The sequence below is a fragment of the Staurois parvus genome, unplaced genomic scaffold (genome assembly GCF_062004578.1).
Source record: "Staurois parvus isolate SC_StPar_1 unplaced genomic scaffold, SC_StPar_1.0 ptg000635l, whole genome shotgun sequence".
Taxonomy (NCBI): Eukaryota; Metazoa; Chordata; class Amphibia; order Anura; family Ranidae; genus Staurois; species Staurois parvus.
In genome coordinates this window covers 5,011,242-5,034,987 of record NW_028318431.1, presented here as the reverse complement: position 1 = coordinate 5,034,987, position 23,746 = coordinate 5,011,242, and the positions used below count along the sequence as shown (strand labels likewise).

General features: G+C 41.8%; 1 protein-coding gene across 3 annotated transcripts in view; it reads left to right on the top strand.

The window, feature by feature from the left end:
- The first annotated feature begins 278 nt into the window (after window positions 1–278).
- LOC149449198 (transient receptor potential cation channel subfamily V member 1-like) overlaps window positions 279–23,746 on the top strand; it is an 85,995-nt gene continuing 62,527 nt past the window's right edge. Inside the window, exons 1-3 of one of the 3 annotated variants that reach the window (XM_089693682.1) lie at window positions 279–366; window positions 13,301–13,360; window positions 22,001–22,293. In XM_089693682.1, coding sequence (XP_089549808.1) covers window positions 22,070–22,293 — 224 coding nt within the window. In that variant the 5' untranslated portion in view covers window positions 279–366; window positions 13,301–13,360; window positions 22,001–22,069. Of the gene's footprint in view, window positions 690–13,300; window positions 13,361–22,000; window positions 22,294–23,746 lie in introns of all 3 variants that reach the window. The other 2 variants (XM_089693681.1, XM_089693683.1) reach the window with 2 other exon arrangements.

The following is a 23,746-nucleotide window of genomic DNA, read 5'->3' as shown; positions in this document are numbered from 1 at the left end:
GGGTGGTTCAGGGACCCAGGACTCCATACAGGCTGATATGTGTCTTTCTGGTGACAGATGTTTCCTTCAAATACTGTCACTGCAAACCACTTGTAGCTGCATCAGCAGACTAATGTAACAGATAAGAATGCAGAAGTCTGAGCACAGAGGAGGGTGCTTGGCTGAAAACTGCTTAGAAGAGTGTGCAATGGAGGAACAGAAAGGGAGGGATTGTGTACTGGAAGAAAAGGGGGCACTGAGCTAGAAAATGGGAGGTATAAGCAGAGGAGGGGTAAGAGGGACTGTGCAGAATGGACTCACTCTGGAGTTAGGTGCCAGGGAGCTGCTACCAGAAGAAGCAATGTAGCTTTGAAGGCTGTTCCAAGGGTAATAAAGAGCCTAAAAAGTCCTATAAAATAAGACTATGTTAACAACCGTCCATCATTTCAATACTTCTGTCCTCAGCACACAGGGTTAAAGCAGTGCTACTCTTGCAACGTGACTTATAAAGACAGACAGTCCATCCAATGGCATGCAAGGGCTTGTAGATGGGATTTTAGGCACTGGAATTTGCTGGGCTGCTATTGCTCTGCATTGGATTCTCATCTGTGACTCAACAGTGCAAAGAAGGGGTTTGATCAGTGTTTTGTCACTTTGTGCCTGTTTGGTGGTGTTCAGGCTGCCAGGAGTGAGACACTGTAGCTGCTTCAGTAAGTGGACTTTAATTCTCTTTCTTTTGTATATCTTCATTGTTCTACCTGTTAGGTTTTCTTTGATCAGTTATAGCTTGGAATGTATTCCTAATGTAATATATTGTAGCTTAGCAGACAGTCATTAGCTGGGGGTAGACAGAACGTTTTCCAGTTGCTATTTATTTTACCGACAATTGTTTTAGAAGGGTGCACAGTGATGGAGATGATGTTGAGCAGATGGATTCAAATATTTATGATACAAGTGATATAAACTGGATTATAAAGTACATTTGTATCTATTGCTTGTCTGTCTGATCATGGTGGATCACTGTCTAGAAATGTAGTGTTACAAAGGCATACCAGTTCAGAATGGCAGAGTATTGTGCAGGGGAAGACAAGTCCTTTAAATGCAGTTTACTCAGTGTTTGGAACATCTAGAAAAGTATCAAACGTCTACTCAAAGGAAAAAAAACATCTCTCATCTTGGTTGGTGAGTTGCTTATACAGTTTTACTTTTAGGCACTGAGTATCAATAGAGAAGTGTTCTTAGATAGTATAGATTTTAAGTGATTCCATATGTAGGGTCCAGCACCAGTCTAGTATGTGGCTGGGTGTGTCCTCCAGTGGTCTGCAGTAGTTTAATCCAAGTTTAGCTCTGATTCTACAATCCATGGTGCACAAGTCAGCAGAGGGGAGAGAGGGAGTCCCTGGGGACTGAGGGACATTGTTCCTGGGAACAAGTTAGATAACTAGCAGTGTTCTCACACAGGATCTGTGCTGGGAAAACAACACTGTGGGAGAAAACAGAGAGGCACTGTTCTCAGCAAAGGCTGATGGATGTGACTTTGCTCAATTTCTGCTTGGACAGTCAGAGACAAGACCTCCAAGATTATTTCAGTGTGTAATGCGCATATTAAACCTCATAAAGACCTGATTGTTAGTTTTTGGTGAAAATACCTGCTAGAAGCCCATTGACAACCAGTGAGGTATGAGAGGGTATATAGACTGGCTCCACTGCCTGAAGACAAATGGAGTTATTGCTTTGAGGGCTTGTGAGGGCTTGCCAAATATCTGTTTGATCCCACACATTTCCATATCTGGTCATTTAGAGATGGTATCTAGTTTATTTTCCTGGAGTCAGAAAAAGCCTAGTTAGAAAAAAAAAAAACCTCACTACATTAACCCATTCCTAGTTTCATTCACCCTCAGTATACCTGTGTGTTTCAGTCTCATTTATCATGACATTGCTTATTCTGGTTTATTGAGAGGTACCAGTATGGCTTTTCTCCTACATGCAATGGCTCCCCCAAGCCTCCATCTTGGCATATCCCCCTACTGGGTGTCATATAATTCTTAATTTTTCCAAAACCATGTAAGTTTTCTTTTGCATAAAGCAGCAGGAGAATGATGGTGGTGTGTCTCCACCTTCCATAATTCCTTCATTCCTTCCTCCACCCATTCCTCTTCCCATTCTCTCCCTCCCTGTTGATTTGTCTCCTCTTCTCATTTCTTATTGCGTAGCACAGTCTAACATTCATTTTTCCTACTCCCTGGCATTCTTTTCTTTCAACAGTCTTTTTATATCCTGTATTATCAGTCTTTCTCAAATTCTTTGGGGGTTATTTACTAAATCTGGAGAGTGCAAAATCTGGTGCAGCAAGCTCTGCATAGAAACCAATCAGCTTTCAGGTTTTATTGCCAAAGCATAATTGAACAAGCTGAAGTTAGAAGCTGATTGGCTACCATGCACAGCTGCACCAGATTCTGTGTGCACCAATTTTACTAAATCTCCCCCTTCATTCTCTCTCTGGTCTCTCTGTCATTTCTTTTTTAATTCTTTCTCCCTCTTTTATTTTTTCAGTATCCCCCATTCTCTCTCTCTCTCTCTCTCCTGCTCTCCAGTAAACCCTCTTAATTTATCTCTTAATTTCTTTTGTTCTCATCCCCCTTCTCCTACTCCTTATCTACCTATTTCTTTTCCATACCTATTCTTCCCCTGTGGATTATCATTTTCACCTAATACATCCTTTATTATCCTTTCTCTGTCTCCCCCTTCCTGTCTCTTCTGCAATCTTTTCTCCTTTTTCTTCTCATTTGCTATTCCCTCTGCTCCTCTCTCTCCCCCTCCCTCCCCCTCTCTCTCCCCCCTCTCTCCCCCTTTCCCCCCCTCTCTCTCCCTCCCTCTCCCCCTCTCTCTCCCTTTCCCTCCTCTCTCTCTCCCTTTCCCTCTCCCCACCTCCCTCTCCCCCCTCCCTCCCTCCCTCTCTTTCTCTCCCTTTCCCTCTCCCCCCCCCTCTCTCTTTCCCTCCCCTCTCTCTCCCTCCCTCTCTCCCCCTCCTTCCCCCCTTTCCCTCTCCCCCCTCTCTCTCTCTCCCTCCCTCTCCCCCTCTCTCTCCCTTTCCCTCCTCTCTCTCTCCCTTTCCCTCTCCCCACCTCTCTCTCTCCCACTCCCTCTCCCCCCCCCTCTCCCTCCCTCTCTCTCTCTCTCTCTCTCTCCCCCTTTCCCTCTCCCCCCTCTCTCTCTTTCCCTCCCCCCTCTCTCCCTCCCCCCCCTCTCCCTCCCTCTCCCCCCTCTTTCTCCCTCCCTCCCCCCTCTCTTTCATTCTCTCCCTCCCTCCCTCCCTCTCCCTCACCCCCTCCCACTCTCCCTCTCCAGACAAGTCGTTTGTTATACCGATGTTATGTTTTTGATCCAGTGTACAAAATTCTGAAAATGTCTTTGGCTTTTGTTTTTATACTACATAAACTGTTTATATATTATATAATAAAACTAACAATAAAGATCAAATGAAAGTAGTTGTTGAAATGCAGGTGCTCTACCCTGATGCTTTGTTACTGACCACATTTGGAGATGTTAGGGTATATGACTCAGGATCTTAGTCATGTGCTTATCTTCTTCAGCCAAGCACAACTCTGGGTAAATATGCTGTGGTTTGCAGCTCTGCAATATCCATTTTGCACTGTCCATGCTAAATAAAAAATTAAAGTGGTAGGTATAACATACCTCATACCTCATTCTCAGGAGACTACAAACCATTAACATTGCAGCAAGAAATGTGATTCATTTACTCACACCTTTCAGATATTAGGCTCACATCCTGACAACCTTGTCACCAGTAATCATGTAATGTAAAAGTAATGGTATAGAAAGGGGGTACACTGTTTTGCAGGCAACCTGTTCATTCTGTGTGAAGACCTCTAACCAGAGCACTTCAACAATCTTTATTACTATCTAGGTCAGGGGTCTCCAAACTGTGGCCCTTTGCCAGCCTTTATTCAGCCCATGGGGCACTTTTCTTCCCACTGATATGAGGAACTATTCCTCCCACTGACACCAATGATGGGGCACTATTCCTTCCACTGGCACCAACGATGGGGCACTATTCCTTCCACTAACACCAACGATGGGGCACTATTCCTCCCACTGACACCAATGATGGGGCACTATTCCTCCCACTGACACCAATCATGGGGCACTATTCCTTTCACTGACACCAATGATGGGGCACTATTCCTTCCACTGACACCAATGATGGGGCTCTATTCCTCCCACTGATACCAATGATGAGGCACTATTCCTTCCACTGACACCAACAATGGAGCACTATTCCTCCCACTAACGGGGCACTATTCCTCCCACTGACGCCAACAATGGGGCACTATTCTTCCCATTTACACAATTATGGGGCATTATTCCTCCCACTGATACCAATGATGGGGCACTATTCCTCCCACTGACACCAATGATGGGGCACTATTCCTCCTACTGACCACCAATCCTGAGGCCATGTTTATTTTCACTGATGCTGGGCCTGGGATGTTTTCTACTCCTACTGGCCACAATCTGGCCCTCCAAAAATCTGAAGGACAGTAGGTTGGCCCTTTGTTTGAAAACCCCTGATCTAGGTATTACAGCAGTATTAAAAAACAATCTAATATATTACACCTTACCAATCATTAAATGTATTGGCTGCATTCATCTTTAGGCTTTATTTATGCACTGTTTTCACCTTGTGCTCTCTCCAGTAACACACCTTCTGTATTGGAGTGCTCCCACTGTGGATGAAGGTGTACAGGGGGCAACTTTGGATAGCAACATTGTCAGTCTGGGGGGGGGGGGGGAAGATGTACTAGCAGCTTTAGATACACTGATAAATTGAGCCAAACATCAATTACACAAGCAGTCACAGCAAACAGTTTTTTCCTATTGAGATAAAGATTTCACATAAATAAAATAAGCTGACCATTGTAAGCACCCCTGTCAGTGGTAAATGGGTTGTCTCAATCCCCTACCTGCTACACATGCAGGGCAGCTTATTCTTTTGTAAAACAAGAGACTTACTGGCCTGATCACCCCGATGAAAAGAGGTGAAAGAAAGCTTACAAAAGAAACCGAATGCAGCCATCACATCTGAGAATTGGTTAGCTGAAATAAAATAAATGTTTGTTTTTGGGTTAAATACCTCTTTAATTGAAGCAGAATAGAATTTTCTTTCTGCCAGAACCCATTGCTAATTTTAGACAAAATGGGTCTCTGGAGAAAAAAAGTGGTAAAGTGGCTTTAGCAACAGAACGAGGGGCCTAAAGTAAATACAAAAAAGTGAAGTCTTAAAGGGGACATGAATTTAAAAAGTGAAGATGTTCTATCTCATACAAAACATCTAGAAGTGTGCATTGTACCTAAGCAGTACCCTATAAAATATTCTTTTTGTCTTGAGGTACACCAGAAAAATAGCTCATCCTGTGCCGTGAGCCTTATAGCTGTATATCTACAGTGTGAGATCTAAGGCATTGCTGCCTCTCACTGCTAGTCTCATAAGATTTAAGATCAGGTGTTGTAATTCCTGTACTGCTCACTGTTCTCCTTGTTGGAGAGAATGCTGTACCTGAGAACCTACAGTGCAAGCATCTTCCTGCTTCTGCTTTATGCAGACTGTGGATCTGTGCTTTTCCACTTCTCCTGCTCCTCCATCAATATTACTCTCCAGTCATCAGGAAGACAGCTCTGACATAAGGAAGCAAAGCCCTGTTCCTCTTCCAAAATGGCTGCATCCACACAGAGATACAGTTCTGAACAAGGCATGGTAAGTCTGTATGGGGTATAGGATAGCTGCAAGCAGCCTACAGGAAATATTGGTGACTAGTATTGTTGGGCTAGATGTTCAAGTGGAACATAGGCTCGACTTGAACATTGGCCGTTCTTGTGTTCAGCAAACACACGAACAGTAAGGGCGTTTGGCAGTTTGTTCGCCCACCATGTCCCACAATGCACTGCGCCCTGACAATCTGACCACAGGTCTAGTGCAATGCTTTTGCCAATCACAGCACCTGATGATGTCACAAGGGGGCAGGGGTGATCCCGCCCCTTGTGACATCATCACAGCATTTAAGAACTGTCATCCTGGTGCAGCTGTCAGACAGCCGGAGCCAGTGTTGAGAGCACAGCGAGGGTTTTTTTTTAATTTTGGATCGGTGGTGGCGGAAGTCATCGTGATTGACGTTGGATCTACTTCGGGGGACTTTTTTTATTTTTGTTTTTAATAAAGGTCTTTTCAAAGACTGTCTACTGTCATTTTTTTACTACACTTTTTTTTTGTTAATGGGTAGAGGTGACATGTGCCCCATACTCATTCACATGGGGTGGGTGGAATCTGAGGGCTCCCTTGTTAAAGAGGGCTTCCAGATTCCGATAAGCCCCTCACCCGCAGACCCCACAACCACCGGCCATGGTTGTGGGGAAGAGGCCCTTGTCTCCGTCAACATGGGGACAATGTGCTTTGGGGGGGAGCCCCCTGCCCCAAAGCATCCCCCCCATATTGAGGGTATGTGGCCTGGTATGGTTCAGGAGGGGGGGCACTCACTTGTCCACCCCCTTTTCTGACCTGCTGGGCTGCATGTTCGGGTAAGGGTCTGGAATGTTTTTTTTCTTTAATTTTGGCATGGGGCTTCCCCTCAAAATCCATACCATACCCGGAGGGCTTGCTATGGATGGGGGGGGACCTCAATGCTTTTTTTTGTTGTTTTTTTAATTACAAGGCAATGACCAGCAATTTTTTTTACAGTCAGCTGTCCTTGGTGTTCCATTAAAGAATGTTTTTAGAAGCTGTGCGGTATCTTACCTCATACTCAGATGTGGTAAGGTTCCACTTAGTGAATTGTCCCCTCTGTTTGAAGCTCACAGTCGAACTTTCGTTAGGTTCAAATGTTCGACAGTGAACAGAACAGGGGGGTGTTCAGCCCTTCACTAGTGACTAGTCATTTTGTCTTTTTTTTGATACACCTTTTGGAAAGTTAAAGTTCACTTTAAGTAGACATGGTTGAACATTCCTGGGATTTTAACAAAGAATTCCAGGTATTGTATATTTTTACATTTACAGTGATCTCAACCTGCTTCTGGAGCCAGCCTGATGCATTGTAAACATAGGAGGTCAGCCATTCAATATAGGCACCATTCATGGAATGATTTGCATTTTCTGAATGAATGCAAAGTTTGTTTTGACTGGAGGAGGTGGGGAGGCGGAGATGTCATGCTCTCCTTCTTGTCCAATCAAAGAATGCTTTGCATGCTGTTAGGAGATGCAAAACATTCTCTGAATGGCATCTGTACCTAACAGCTGACCTCCGGTATTCACAATGAACCAGGACCCGGAAGAAAGTGCTGATTACATATACCCAGTGAAATGACTGACCTCAAGGGATACACAGAGATGAAACAAATCCTCCTATGTACGTTGTACCTGTTTATTTGCGTTTTCTCTTCTCTACATCCACTCAGTATGCTGAATTTATAAAGCTCATCTGAGTGTTCAGAAAAAAGGCAGTGGAGAGCAGAAATTACACACTCTAGAGCTCAGTGAGGGGAGCCCTGAGAGCTAGACTACCTTCCCTCCCCCCCTCCACATACACACACACAGCTCACAGGAACAGAGCTAAGGCTGTCAAGAGGTCCCTCCTCTGTCACCATTTTTCTCTTGGTGTCAGAAAAACTTGTCAGAAGTGATTCATGCTGATAGCAGAGGAACAAAGCTGCAGACAGAAATGACACCTAGTGCTCTTAATTGAGACAAGTACACACTATAGAGGGATATGCTTTGTTCATATTTCATGTCTGATGTGTACAACCACTTTAAGATCTGTGGTTAATAATTACTAAACCTTTCAGCCTCTACCTGTGCAGCAGTATATCACAGATATGATAACCTAATAGAATATTTACATTAGCTGAAAACAAAGATGGGTGATTATTAAAATAAACATTAACCACTTGCCATCTGCCCCATAGTAGAAGTACTGTTACAAGGCGGCTAGGATGCGCAAAATCACATATATATATATATACGTGATTTGCTTTTCCGGGTAGGGAAATGCCCAGTGTCATTAGTACAGTGTCAGTGCTTTTTATTAGCATTGATCACTGCATTAGTGTCACTGGGGATGTCAGTGGCAGTTAGTCAGTTCCCACCCAGTGTCACTGATTGCTGCCATTACTAGTATAAAAAAAAATTAAATTCCAGTATATACACCGCCATTTGTAGACGCTATAACTTTCATGTAAACCAATAATTTACAAGAATTGGGATTTTTGTTTAGCAAAGACATGTAGCAGAATACATTTTGGCCTAAATTTATGAAGAAATTTGATTTTTATTTTGATATGTTTTATAGCAAAAAGTAAAAAATATTGTTATTTTTTTCAAAATTGTCCGTCTTTTTTAGTTTATAGCGCAGAAAATGAAAAACGCAGAGGTGAACAAATACCATCAAAAGAAAGCTTTATTTGTGGGGGAAAAAAAGACATACATTTCATTTACATACAGCGTTGCATGACCGCACAATTGTCAGTTAAAGTAACGCAGTGCCGTATTGCAAACAATGGCCTGGTCAGGAAGGGAGGTAAATCCTATGGAGGGCAAGTGGTTAAGTAATCAGCAGCATATGGTCCCCCCGCATTCAGAATTTTAGCACCCCCCCTAGGTCAAGGGTGTCAAACTCAATATCATTGTGGTCCGCATCAGCATTTTTGGTTGCCCAGTTGTATCTGTAAGACTAGATGACCAGAGCCCCCCCCCACCTCCTTACATGAGATGTCAAGAGCCCCCCTACCATCAGAAATCAAGAGTTCCCCTTCCTAAATTACATCACAGTGCACTCCCTTACCTTGTGCTGCTGCTGAAAGAAGCTTGGGGTGGAGCTGGGAAGCAGAAAGTGCAGGGTCTGGAGGGGGACCAGGGGAGGGTTGGAGTCAGCTGCCGGAATCTGTTGAATGCTGAGACCAGCGGAGGCGGAGATGAAGGGGGTGTTGTATCTTCATGGAGAAGTACAGGATCTGTAGGAGGAGTTCTGTCCTCCTCGATGCTGCTAATTGCTGAGACAAGGTGGGGGTAGAGACAAGGGGGGTGCAGCAGTGCGAGGGCCACATGAAATGGCCTGGCAGGCTTGATTTGGCCCACGGGCCTTGTGTTTGACACGTGTGCCCTCATTGTTCATTATTGCCTGCCCCAACATGTAGTAAAGTCATTCAGAACAGCTGTGGTGTGTGGGGATTTCATGCCAGCAGAAATGTAGGGCAGAAAAAAGAAAGCACATCTTACACTGCACCCTAATACACTCAGAACACCACACCAGGTACCCCAGATTTACTCAGAACATCTCCCCAAGCATACTGTGTTTCTCACCATTACAGAGGACAAAATGTAATATACTGCAGTTACCAGTCTTAGGGGTGGTGGCTGCATCACTTTTCTTTCTAAGCCTTTTCCTTTATTTTCACTTGGTTGTCTAGCCTGTAACACACATCTTGCCTTAGGGATGGATCCACCCTATGGGGAGCAACATGGACACCCTTGGATAGCAGCATTGTCTATCTGGGTTGAGGGCAGCATTAGATGCGCTGACACATTTACATAGACTTGACTAGCACATTCATGCTGAACTCCAGCTAACACTTTTTAGAGAGTAACAGCAAAAGTTTTTACTTTTTCTTTTGGAATAAATATTTTACATACATGAATAAAAGTTAACGTTGTAAGAACCCCTGTTAAAGTATATGTAAACCCTCAACTTGTTAGGCAACCTATTCAGTTTAAAATAGAAATGAAAGGTAAAACATTTGTGTATTGATATAAAAAACCATTATAAATACCCCTTTCCCCCTGTTTTATAAGTGAGCAGATTTCCTGTAAGCTCCTTATGCAGCTGTGATTATAGAGCTGATGGAGGAGAAAGAGCAGCACACTAAACTTCCCAGTGAATGGCTGTGCAGGATTGGGCGGGGGGAGGGTTGTGAGCAGAACTCTGATCACTTAGATCCCTGCACAGCTAAAGAACTGACCACACTGTACCTGTGCTACGCTACTTTGTGTAGTCAGTTTTTCACAGGAAAGCAGAGGACTGGCAGGAACACCAGGGATTTCACACAAAGGAAACAATACAAAGAGAGCGGGATACTTTTCCATACAAGTGCATGGTACAGCAGGCACATATCAGGAATATGAATTGTTGGGTTTATATATTCTTTGTAAATAATTTGTCTCAATCCTTGAAATGCCACTTTTGCTGGACAGCTTGGCCTGTTAAAAGGAAGTTGAAAAATAGGATTTACTGATCAGATCGCCAGGTGAAAATAAAGGAGAAAAGAAAACAAATGCAGTTACCACAGCTAAGAATTGGTAAGCTGCAATGTATTACATGTTTGATTTTGGGTTTAATACCGCTTTAACTCCATTGCTTTCAGCACTCAACACCATGCACCCCATTGTCTTGATTTCACACTGCGTTATGCACCCCAAAAACACATTAACACCAAAACATGCACTGCATCATGTACCCCAATACAATCACTGCACCTCATTTTGCACCCCAAAATAGACTTAGGACGTATTTCCCAGTAAACTTAAAGTGGTGATCCAGTCAAACAAAAAAAAAAACGTCAGCAGCTACAAAAACTGTAGTTGCTGACTTTTGAAAAACAGCCACTCACCTGTCCCAGGATCCAGAGGTGTCCTCCCCGCAACCGGTTTCACCGGCTTGTTCTCACTCCCCGGCATCTTAAGTACAGACACCTGACTTTGACAGCTTGGTGCCCACTGCGCATGCACGAGTAGCACTGTGCCTTGTGTCCTGTAGCCTTCTGAGACCTGTCACGTGTTCCAGGAGACTACGGGGAGGGAGGGGACAACTTCCAGTTCCGATCGCATAGCCGATTGCAGCGGAAGTGGGAGCAGGTACCTGTCAAAATCAGATAACTGCTCCCCAAAGGTACCGATCCTTAACGGGGGACCAGTACTTAAAGCAGAACTTCCCTTTTGGGTGGAGCTCCACTTTAACACATATATCGATCTCAGAAACTCAGAGCTACTAAAAGTGGATCAGCAGGATGTCACTTGTCAATATGTAGGCAGATCTTAGGCTCCTGGACAGCATGCCTGTCACTAATGTACACTCTGCCCACTCCAATATCTCTGCTGATGTACTACTGCTGGGTGCCGGAGGCTGCAACACTGCATGTCAGTCCTGGCAAAGACTGCCATCATGTACAATTACTAAATGGCATTCCAAATACCGTGACTGCTCAGGGTAATAATACTGGAGTCCCATCTGATAGTGTAGACCAGCAAAAAAAAACCCAATAGGACCCCAGTATAATCCCTACTCACCCCTGTCATTATTATTGTTACCTTAGGTCTGAATGTTCATATATAGAATATATAGCTGTCAACAAAGGCTGTTAAACATTTTTTATGGAAAAAAAATAAGTGATGGCAACTTTCCTAAATATGGGTGAAACAAAGTGAAGTTTAAAGAGTACGTAAACGCAAAATTTCATATTCTTGATCTGTGCCTGCTGTACCATATACTTGTATCAAAAAATATGCTGTTCTCTTTGTATTGTTTCCTGTATGTGAAATCCTTGGTGTTCTTGTCACTTTCCAATTGAAAACAAACTGACCACATGAGGCACGAGAGCACAACGTGGTCAGTTTTCTTCCGCTTGGAGCTAATCAGGCTTGTGCTGACACACTGCCCCCCACAGCCATTCAGTGGGAAGATCAGTGTTCTGCTGTTTCTCCTCCTCTAGCTTTCTGTAGCTGAGAACAGAAGATATGTGATCACTTGTTGTTTTTTTTAATCCATACTCAAATGTTTTGCCTTTCATATCGATTTTAAACTGAATAGGTTGTTTTACAAGGCAACGGCTTATATTTATTTTATTACAGAGTTGCAGAAACAGGTCCATATAGACATTTGTCATATTTGATGACCACAGGTGACTGTGCTTGGTGTGATTTATAAAAAGTGTGAATTCTATCTGTAGCAGTCCTTTAAATAACAGCTACTAATTTTCTAGAGCAGGTCAGAGAGTGAGCCCTGACATCTGATTGGTTAATCAGGACAGCAGCCTTATTTATTCTTTGCTGCTGTTTTAATAAATCAGCCCTATTGTTCGATGTGTTTCGAGTTCATACTGCTGAGCACTCGGTGTTCTCTCAGGGTGTGTACTTTGGAAGCAGCAGGGCATACAGCTGCCTGCCGCCACCTTATATAATAAATGATATCTGTAACATCTGTTCAGTCACTGTCTGCTAATCAAAACTGCATCTACATTGTTAATTGATATATAAACATATGCTAGATCTTATAATGAAAAGAAGCGCAGCGATGCTTAGATTTCAAACCCCCTCGGTTCACACCTTTGCATTTCTGTTTTCGGTTGTTTTTTAGCGTGCTTTTTCAATGGATGTGTGTTAATGTGCATTTTTCATGTGTTGATGTGCTTTTATAAAGCATTTTATTGTGTCATAGGCTTTTTGCAGCGAGAACCTATCACACATGTTTTTCATGCATCACTTTTGACTTCTATGCAAATAAATAAATGGAACTGAGCTATTTTCAAAAGCTCCTTGCAGTGCAGTGCTTTATATCTATAACATTACATTTGACACATGGATATTAGTGCATTCCAACTGTGCTGAACTTCACCCTCAAAATTCTGTACCAATCCATAAGGTGAAAAGTTACCTCTTGTGAGATGTGGCAAATGTGTAAATGTATAAATTGGGCCCTGTTTAGTGTAAAATTCATTCATTTGTACCCATTGGACAATATCGTCAGCACTGTGGCTATGATTGTTGCAGTTCTCATAAAGGGAAACTTATCCTGTCATTTATTGTCCCTTTCATCTCCCATTGTCCATTCACAGAATGCCTTGTATTCTGATCACAGAATACAAGGCATTCTCTGAACAAACAATAGCTTATAAAAGGATCCTGTCATTTATCTTCCCCTCCTTTCTCCTTTTCATCCCTTGTTCATTCACTGAAATCCTTGTATTCTGTTCATGGGTATAAGAGGATTGAGCTGAGCATTTAACACACCTCACAAGGAGTAACTTTTTTTTATACTTGTTAAGTCATATAGATGTTTCTGGCTGGAATTCTGATTTAAAGCTAATATTAGATTTTAGTAATTGGGTTGACATCTACTTTAAAGTGTTACTAAACCCACAACAGTAAAATCAGTCTGTATATGTAATTAATCATGTTTGTTATAATCACTGTGGAACCTAAGGAGTTAATTGTGTAAAACGGCTGTCTGATTCTGTCTTCTCTTATCCTACTCTTCTTCCACAGTTCCCAATCCCTTTGCTGATAGACAGAGCCCTAGGAGTCACTCTGCACATGCTCAGTTTGGTATGTATTGCTTGGGAGTTCTTTTTTCTTTGGGAGTGTGCATGTGATCAGGACAGGGCTAATCAGCGCTGTCCAGACAGAGGGTCAGGGTTCAGGCAGCCTCATAGGACAGTCAGAGGAAAATGAAAACTCCTCCTACAAGCTTTATCCAGTGCTCAGCCAGACACTGATAGAAGTCACAATACTGCTATATACTGCTGATGAGAAAAGGTATTTAGCAGTTTATATTTACTAAAATAATTGTGATTCCATGTTGTGTGTACTGTGAGAGACCAGATATAGTGAATACAGGGTTCTGGGTTTAGTAAAACTTTAACTTCACAGAATAAAGATAATTTAAAGCTGGACTCCATGGTAAGCAAATATTTGTCTAAATATAAGAGGCATGTGTATTCCTATTTGAATCTTGGTGTGGTTTGTGTATTTGTTCCAGTTCTGTGCAGTAATCCAGTGTGAAACTTTGCCTCTGTGTAGGAGCTTCCAGTAATGGAGACCGATCAGTGCTGCTCTCTCCCCTTGTGTAGGCAGCCTACAGTGGTGGGCATCCTGGGCCCCTCCCACAGCTTTGCTGTATGCACAGGCTATGTACAAAACACGGATGTCACTGCTACTTTTACAAAGTAATATCTGGGTTTGTAAAGGGATTTGCTGATCACAAAGTGGAGTTATATCTTTAGTGGATATTGAGGAATATATTTAGTGGTTCTAAAGGCTCAAGGTTTTTTACTTTCATGTATTCTATGCATGGAGGTAAAAAACCTTCTGTGTGCAATTCCCCCCCCCCAATCCTTACCTGACCCCCTCTGATCCAGCAACGTTCTCAACAGCCTCCGCTGTCTGGGGACCCTTCCTTTTCATTGGCTGAGACAGCAGCGGGAGCCCGTTGGCTCCCACTGCTTTCAATCACAGCCAGTGAGTCAATGAGGAGAGAGAAGTGGCGGGTCTGAGCCTCAGTTCTATGTGTCTTAGGGACGCCTAGACCATCAGCTCGGGGCATGCATGCATCAGTGCCCCAGGGCAAGCAGTTTTCCCTGGGGGCACTGCTCGAGGGAATTGAAAAAAGAAGAGGATCGGGCTGCTCTGTGCAAAATCACTGCACAGAGCAGGTAAGTATAACATGTTTGTTATTTTTAAAAAAACAAACAGAAAAAACTTTAGTGTCACTTTAGGTTACAAGTTTTTGTTCCTGGATTTCAGCTTTCAATTCACAGACTGCCATTGTGGTAAAACAAACAACACAACAATGCCACCTAAACAACACAATAGTGACCAATCAGATATCAATATAGACTTCTACCAGTAAAATATGATTTCAGTTTGGTTGGTATGTTTTTTTGCTTATTAAATTAATCTGAATGAGCATTCGTAATGTCTGCCAGTGGTATAAATATGTAAACATTCCTTTAAATTTTCAATTTATTTGACATCTCTGGATATTGGGAGCGTTTGTCCTGTAGCTGCTTACACCGAGGATGAAGGAAAATAAAAATCAGTTTGGAACTTTCCACGATGTACATATTTTAGGGCACTGCACATTACATGAATGACAAGCTGTTATCACACAGGAAGGCTCCGGTTACAGACCTGCAGGAAAATATGGATGTAATATGAATGCATGGAACATTGGGAATACTGTGCACACCTCTATGAATAATACATTTGTACTTAAACATTTGTTAGAATTTCTGAACTTTTCTGAATTCTGATTACATTAGATCACTTCTATAGCAAAATCGTTACATTATAAACTGTAAAAGGAAGGGTGATTCCACGTGTAGTTATTAGGCTACGTTCACACCAATGCTATGCTCACATCTATGCTTTTTTGATTGGCCACGTTTTTTGGAAAGGGTCAGGAACTTTTTTAAAAGCAAAAAGCAGCATTCTTTAAAAGAAAAAAAAAAGGCTAAACAAAATAAGGTAAAAACGCTTAAAAACTGCATCAAAAACGCATGTAGAAAAACACAAAAAGAAATGCAAAAAGCACTGCAAAACAGACAAAAAGCAAACTATATAGGTGTGAATGGAGCCTTAAGCTGGCCATACATGTATAGATTTTGGTTCGAGAATTTTCTTTTCAGGAATATTCGTTTGATTTTCTAATCGTTGGTGAGGTCAAATCGATGTTTGTTTTTGACAGCAGTGACGGGAAAATTCAAAGGGGCAGGAAGAAAAACTTTTCTCGATCAAATGAATTTTTGGCCGGTGTATGTGGTTATCATTCAGAAATTGCATTCATTTTAATATCAAATGTTAAAAGCAATGGACAGTTTTCAAACGACAACCATCCATTCACCGAATGTGCAAAGAATTTGCGTACGACTTTTCGTACAAATATTCTTGGCCAAAAATCTGCATGTGTATGGCCAGCCTAAGCTTGCTAGGTGTGAGAGATTAGGCATTGTGCACACTGGACGGTTTTTCAGCTGCTTCTAGGGGCATCTGGCATTTTTTTCTGCCTTTAAAAGCCCCTGCATGTTAGCCTATGGGGAGGATTTACTAAAACTGGAGCAACTGTGCATAGTAACATCAGCTTGCATACAGAAGCAGCAATGTTTTGGCAGAAAAACCCTTGACACCTGTAAGCACATGTAAACATGTGAGAGCGTGTGTTAATGCTAGGTGTGTTTAGCGCTTGATTGCTAATTTGTTTCAATTTGCAGAATAAATTATTATTTTGGCCAATTAAAGGAATTACTGCCCAAGCGTTGATGCGCTTAAACACACCTAAAATGCGTTACACACTTTTACAAGCGTCAAGCATTTTTCTGCCACAACGCTGCTGCCAGGAAGAAAGGCTTCTAGGATGGTTAGCAAAACGTCCTGTGTGCATGAGGTCTTACACTTTGATGAAACCAGTCAATTTTTGGTGAAATACATTTTTCCAAAAACACTTTGTTCTTCCCTACTGGCAACATTCTAGGCCAAGTTTAAAAAAAATATCATAATATTTGATCTTTATTTACTGTAGCACTACCCCCTTAGGAGTCGTTGAATTATTTTCGGGATCCCTGTCTCTCTCTTGACCCCACTCTGTAAGCCCAACCCGTGCTGACACCACCGTGCACTTCTGGCCAAGGCAGACTCTCTGTTTATTACCAGAAAATAGACTTACACACAAGTTAGAGTGAATTGATATTTGTTTATGTTGCAGGTGATTGTGAGCACAGTAAAGCAGCATAAAGTAGCAAATAATGACAGTTATCAGTGGCTTTAAGCAAAAGTCAACACACACAGCAAAAAAATCTCAGTCAGTTATGGATGCCCTGCAATTCAGAATTTAACCAGACGTTTCTGTCCCCAGTGAGCAAAGCTACAAAAGAGGAAAGCTAGCTCACTTTGGGCCCTCAAAAGCTGATGACAAGGTTGAGGTCTGAGGCAAAGAAAGAGCATTTTAATCAGTGAGGTTAATGTCCCTTTAACTTCAGTGAAAAATCTTCTGCGCGCTCGTTGGGGCCCAAGTTGGTGCACTACAAGAATTCAAATCTCCTTGGATGCAGTAGGAGGAAGTCCCTCAAAGGATTAATGCAAGAACAAGGCACTACCCCTTTAAGTGGTATTCAGCTTGGGCAGTACCCCACAAGGTGAGATGCAGGTTTTAAACAAGAGGTTTAAGGGGTGGGTAGAAGCCTTGTTGGTAAGGGCTAATCCCTCTGTAGGTTGCAGTAGCAAATGGGAATAATGAAAGGTGTCCTTTGATAAATGTGGGCCAATTGCAAGAGAAGCAGTGGTGTAGCTTGGCCTTCAGAGGGCAGGCACTGCAGCAGGCTCAGATGACTGGATTATGCTGAAGATGTGTTTGGTAATAGGCCGGGTGAACTGGGCCCCAACAGGTGTAACTAGTGAGCAATGCTGCCTGGTTTGAGAAAACATCAATGTTAACTTAATTGGCTGGAGAATGGGACTTTATCACCCGATCTGTGTTGACATTCATGTCCCTGATGGTCTCTCTGCAGATGGGGGCCCTCAGTGGTCCCCCGGTCCCTCAAGCAGAGTCCGTTCCTGACACCAGCACTCCAGATCACCGGCTGACAGGGTAGTTCATCAGGCTCGTTGGCAATGGTAGTGGTCAGCTATTCCTCCCTTTTTCTCCAGTCTCACACTCTGTGGGCTGGTCTGGTCCTCTGGTGTTCTTCACAGTCTTCTCCTCACACCCACCTTTCAACTCTCCCAACTCACTTCCTGTCCCCGGGGTTCCTGGGCTTCTGTATATATATGCCTCTGCCCACACACCAGCTCCTCTGTAAAATGTAGTTCCCTAATTCATTGTCTCCCAGCAGGGTCCTAAGGTTCAGCCTACAAAATCCACAACGCTTTTCACTAGTGTTGCAGGACACTACCACCTTGAGTCTCTGTTAACATCCTGCAATCTTGAGTTATAGCCGGGTGTTACCATAATGGCATCTATGGGCCAGTGCCTAGGGCAAGAGGGTAGGAGGGGATGGCTAAGTCTCAATATTATGAATCTGTAATATTTTTCTTATTTTGTTTTCCTTTTCTGGTCTCCTCTAGGCACTAGTGACCAAACTGAGCAAGAGGACTTTAGGTGGAAGGCCCCTTTCACATGGTTGGACTGTCTGTCCATTTTTCATCCATCCCATGATGGATGAAAAACAGACAGCAATGTATTTCTATGGACCAACGGAAGTGAACAGATGATCATCCATTTACATCAGTGTCTGTTCTGGTCTGTTGTTTGAGGCCCCTTTCATGAACGTTCTGATCAGGGTCCACCTGTCTGTTTTTTAGGTGGACCAGATCGGAACCTCCATTCTCGTCTATGGATTGGCGGGTGAAAATGGACAGGTGTCTCCTACATCCAATCTGATCTGCTAAAACCACACTGATGGGGATCAGTTCCCCTCCATCTGATTGGATTGGATAGCAGTCAGGTTACAGTCTGGTTTACATCCAACCACCCATAGAGGAGAGCGGGCTGTGTCAATGTCATCTCTGCTTAAGCGGAACATACATGGACCTGTCATCCACCTGCTCAGTGGGAATCAGTGGACAGATCCCCTGCTCAGTAAGCGGGTTGCGAGTCTGGGCATTCAATCTAGATCCGTCTGTCAGTTTTTCAGACGGATCCAGACTTAACCACAATGTATGTCTACAGAAGGGTGGATATAAACTAATTTTCATGCGTTTACATCTGCCTACATCCATGTCAGTTCCAGTCCAGTCCAGAACAGCCAACCTCCAGATCCGTTGGAATGGATGTGGACTGATATAAACTGAAGTGTAAACTAATGTAAACTGAGGCACACTGAACTGAACTGAAGATGGATGTGCAAATTGATATAAAACGGTTGTGAACTGAATCCGATTTTCCTTTAAAAAAAAATGTGGCTGAAAAAATGATGTCCAAGTGACAGGGGCCGTGGGGTTGTTGGAGGTCAGAAGGCTCATGATCTAACTCTCCTTTCTCTTGTTTATTTGTCTGTACAGTAAAATATTCTTTACAATCGGGCTGCAGGTTTGCTCCAATAGAACATTATAGCATTATTTTAGTTACTAATATAGTAAAGCAAAATAAAGTGCAGCGCTAAAGATATGAATAATAAAATATAAATATTGACATAAAAGTTTGTTCAAATATAAAATCGTCCACTCAACAAGATGTATTAAATGGCACCAATGAATATATGCAAATATAAATGATTAAGAAGTCTTCCACAGCAGCAGATCCTTCCAAAGCCTGTGACAGATGCTAAATAGCAAGAATGCGCACTCACCAGATACGCATAGGAAATGCGCATGTAAATCACCACATGATGCGGTATATACAGCATGCAGATGGTGGGCTTCCCTTATGGATCAACAGATCATCAGGTTTTGGATTTCGTGCTGGTTTACCAGATCCAGAGGTCTCCTTTAGGATGACTGGGTTGGCAGTCTGGATACAGGGCTCCCTCCTCTGGACGTAGATGTGAAGGTGATTCTGTGGAATTCAATTAGCTCCTCCAAAAGGAGCCAAAGAAAAGGGGGTGCCAATAGTGTAGTATTTCAGCATTTATTGAATGACTCATAAGTAAACAAAGTGGGTGGAGGTACAGTACAAAATTGAAGTTAAAAAGCAGAGTACTGCAGCACTGACCCTATAGTAAAATGGCCGCCGGACCTCCTCGTGGTCACGGCGGGGGATGACGTCACACGCTGTCAGCTATCAATATTTATATTTTATTATTCATATCTTTAGCGCTGCACTTTATTTTGCTTTACTGGACTTTTCAAGGTTTGTGTGATTTCCTTTAGTGTACCAGCTACTATCCACCCACTGAGCGCTCGCTGTTTTATTATACATTTGTTAGTTACTAATATAGTTGTATATACAATGGGCAGGCCTTGCCAATCCCTGCATATTAGATCGGGTAACCCAGAGATGAGACGTTGGGCCAGAATGGCTATTCCAAATCAGCCTAAAATGGGGCTACTGTAAAGCAAATTACTCAGGGTGGCCCTTTTATGGGGTCCTACAGACTGTTGAGGGAAATTGAAGATTTCCAGGTCTGCCTTATGTTCTTCATCCAATGTGGAGTTTTGCAGACATCGATGTGCAAGGGTACTAAAGTAACATTGGTGAAGTTTGTAAAGTTGTCTGCTACATAAATGCAAATGACACATGAGGCTTCATTGAATGATGTGGTGGCATGATCTCATGGGATCAAAGTTCCCTTCCTGTAAATCTTGCTGCTGTATAGTAACATTTGGAAGAAATTCATTTTTCCATTCTGGTGAACAGATAGCTGTGTGTCTAAACACATGACCTTGTGTGTCGCTACAACTGACAAGCCTTCCTGGTTGTCTGGAGAGGTCAGGAGGCAATAGAACATACTGCTCATCTCCATGTCAAACAGGCACTCATAGGAAACGATGTCATTTTATTGCTCTCGTTTGTTGAACATCAGTCATGATTGGTGAATCAGTGTGTTGTAGATATAAATATAAGCTTTGAAGTTAATCATTTCATGAAATAATGGGAAGTTGATGCATGGAAAGTTACAGTCCCTGGAATAGTTTTCTAAGTGGCTGATGCATTACAACCATTGTTTACAGCTATTCTAGCTTTAGGAACAGTCTCAGAGTGTTTGTCCCTGGAAATGTTTTAGATTTTAAATGTTTAATAACAGAAGTCATTGCCTTTATACAGCTTGTGGTGCTGTTTATATGTTTGAGGGTCCCACATGGCCAAAAACCACTTGCTGACCACCCAGGGTAATTTCACTGCAGGCAGGCAGGCAGCTCATACAGGCACAATCACACACATGTATATCAACACCTTCATCCTAGTTCAGGGCACGCAAGCGCTCTTCCCCCCTGGCAGACTCCCACTGTAATTGGACACGGCAGGATTTTGTCAACAGGTTTCAGCCAACAATTCATGACTGAGACCTGCTTATTGTCAAATCAAATCCCAGAGCCCTGTGTTGACAAACAGTCAGTATACCTCTCAGCCAGTGTTAGGCCGACCATACATGGGTCGATTTTTAAATTATTTTTCGTTTGAAAATCAGATCTAAGAATAATCGGCCGATTTTCGCTCTGTTAGTGGGGCAATGGCACCGGCCGATTTTCATGATTCCTCCCCATTTCCTTTATTGGGCATGCTGGAAAATTCGAGAAAAACTACCGATTTTCAAAATCATTGGTCTCACCATCGGATTACAGAATGAACAATGTTTTCAATTTTCGATCGAAAAATCATTCGGAATTCGACTCATGTATGGCCTGCTTTAGTGTCAGATTGCCCACCACATTATCACAATTCCACTATAGGTCGCCGATCACTGCCATTACGAGTATAAAAAATAAATAAATACAAATTCTAGCAATTTCCATAGTTTGTAGACACTATAACTTTCACATAAACTATTCAATATACACTTATTGTTTTGTTTTTGTTTTTTTTTTGTTAAAGACATAGCATGCATTTTGGCCTAAATTAATGAAGTAATTATATATATATATATACATATACATATATATATATATATATATATTATAGCAAAAAGAAAAAAATATTGTTTTTTATTTTTAAAAATTTTCTGTCTTTCTTTATATATTTCATTTATATAATAAAAAATAAAAAGCCCAGTGGTGATCAAATACCACCAAAGGAAAGTTCTATTTGTGTGCAAAACTTTTGATAAATTTAATTTGGTTACTGCTTTGCATGACCACGCAATTACCAGGTAAAATAGCCCAGTGATAGCAAAAAATGGCCTGGTCATGACGGGAGTAAAGCCTTCTTGTGTCAAGTGGTTAGCAAAAAGTGAAGAACAAGTGGTCTTGTATTACACATCTTTATTGTATGGCAGATGAATGTCAGTTGGCAATCAATATTTATTTATAGTTTTAAAAATTCACTGTAATTAACCTGATTAATTGGCCTTAGGTTCTGCTCATTTGCGTCCAATGTTTTGATCCATTCCACATAGTCATTCTGTTTTTTTGGTTAAAAAAGCTGAAAATTAATACAAATATAAAAACTTTAGTATTGGTCCAATAAATGTTAGACTCCATGCAAATATGATTTTTTCTTTTTCATACACCTGCCATCTGTTGTTCCCTGTGCAGCTGGCTTACAGGTAGTGTAACCAAACAAAGACTTCTAATACAAATACTGTCTCTGTGCTTCAGGTACTGGCTGATGCGGATTGCTTCTCTACCCGGATCCTTACAGACACACTGCTGTAGAAGAAACCAACAATGTCTCAATCAGATGCTGAAAACTCAGATACACCAAAGCAAAGATTCGAGCTAGAGGTTGAAGACAATGACACAAAAGCCGCCTTTAGTAAAGGAGACAAAGATGCAAAAAAAGACAAGAAGCCACCCATGGAATCATCCATGCAGGGTGAAGGCAACAATTTCCCACTTGAAATTCATTTTGACACAAGTTTTCTTCCATCACTACCAGGCTCCAAAGTCAAGTAAGTCTCTGTTGTATTTATTTATTATTTAATTTAGGTACTTATATACACATCACTTTACATATATCTATTGTATATTCACATCAGTCCCTAACCCTCAAGGGACATACAATCTAAGGTCCCTAACGTACATACACATACTAGGGCCAATTTAGACAAGTTATCCAGTTAACCTACCAGCATGTCTTTAGAGTGCGGGAGGAAACCAGAATACCCGGAGAAAACCCACACAGGCACAGGGAGAACATGCAAACTCCAGGCAGGCAGTGCCATGGTTGGGATTCAAACCAACGACCTTAATACTGCTAGGCAGAAGTGCTAACCATTTAGCCACTGTGCTACCCATGAAACATATCTCCTATATTTTTGGTGCTGTGATGATTTTTTTTACAACACTTTGTAGATATTGTTCTAATAAAAATTATTGGAGTATCCTTGCAAGATTGTGTGGCTATCCTGTTTTTTACTGGAATTTTTTCAGTTATGAGCCAGGAGGTCACCTTAATGTGAGAATTAAGTACGAGCTGTCTGTGTGTAAAGCGACCTAGTGCCATGCTTCTAATTTGTTGCATTTTACGATAACAATACATTTATATAATATATATTTATATAGATATATTTTAAAGGATATGAAAAGTCACCATGTGGCCATATTAGGTCAATGATATCACAAGCACAATGATGCACATGCAGCTGCAAGGTGGGGAATGCCTGAGAAATAGTTGATTGGCCTGGAACTGACAGCTTCTTCGTAGGATCAGCCCTCATCCCTACTTAGTAGGTCTGTAACCTGTATAAACCATTTATCCTGCAATCCTGTGCTTTTACATGCACATGAAACTCCTTGTTGACTTCTAATGTCTTTGTAAACTAAAGCAGATGATATGTCTGTGAAGGATCACATTTATCCAGGTCATGTTATAGCTAGCAGTAGTTAATCACATTAAACTGAACTGTGAAGTTGAAGTTGTTGAGCAGTATCAAGGCCACTTCTTCAGTTCTAGCAAGTGTCAGGAACGTACCCCAGATACCACCAGTATGCACCCAATGTATTATGTCCCTGTGATATTTCCTGTATATTATATCTGTGCAAACAATCGAGAAAGCTGTTATTTAACCACTTCAAGTGCAGACACTTTTACCCCCTTCCTGTCCAGGCCAATATTCAGCTTTCAGCACTATCACACTTTGAATGACAATTGCGTAGTCATGCAACACTGTACCCATATGAATTTTTTAGCTTTTTTTTTAGACAGATAAAGCTTTATTTTGGTGGTATTTATTCACCACTGGGATTTTTATTTTTTTTGCTATATAAATGAAAAAGTCCAAAAATGTTGAAAAAAAGTGTTTTTCTTATAAGATTTTGCAAATAAATAATATTTCATCAGAAATCTTGGCCAAAATTTATTCAGTTATATTTTTAGTAAAAAAAAAAAACCCAAATTAGTTT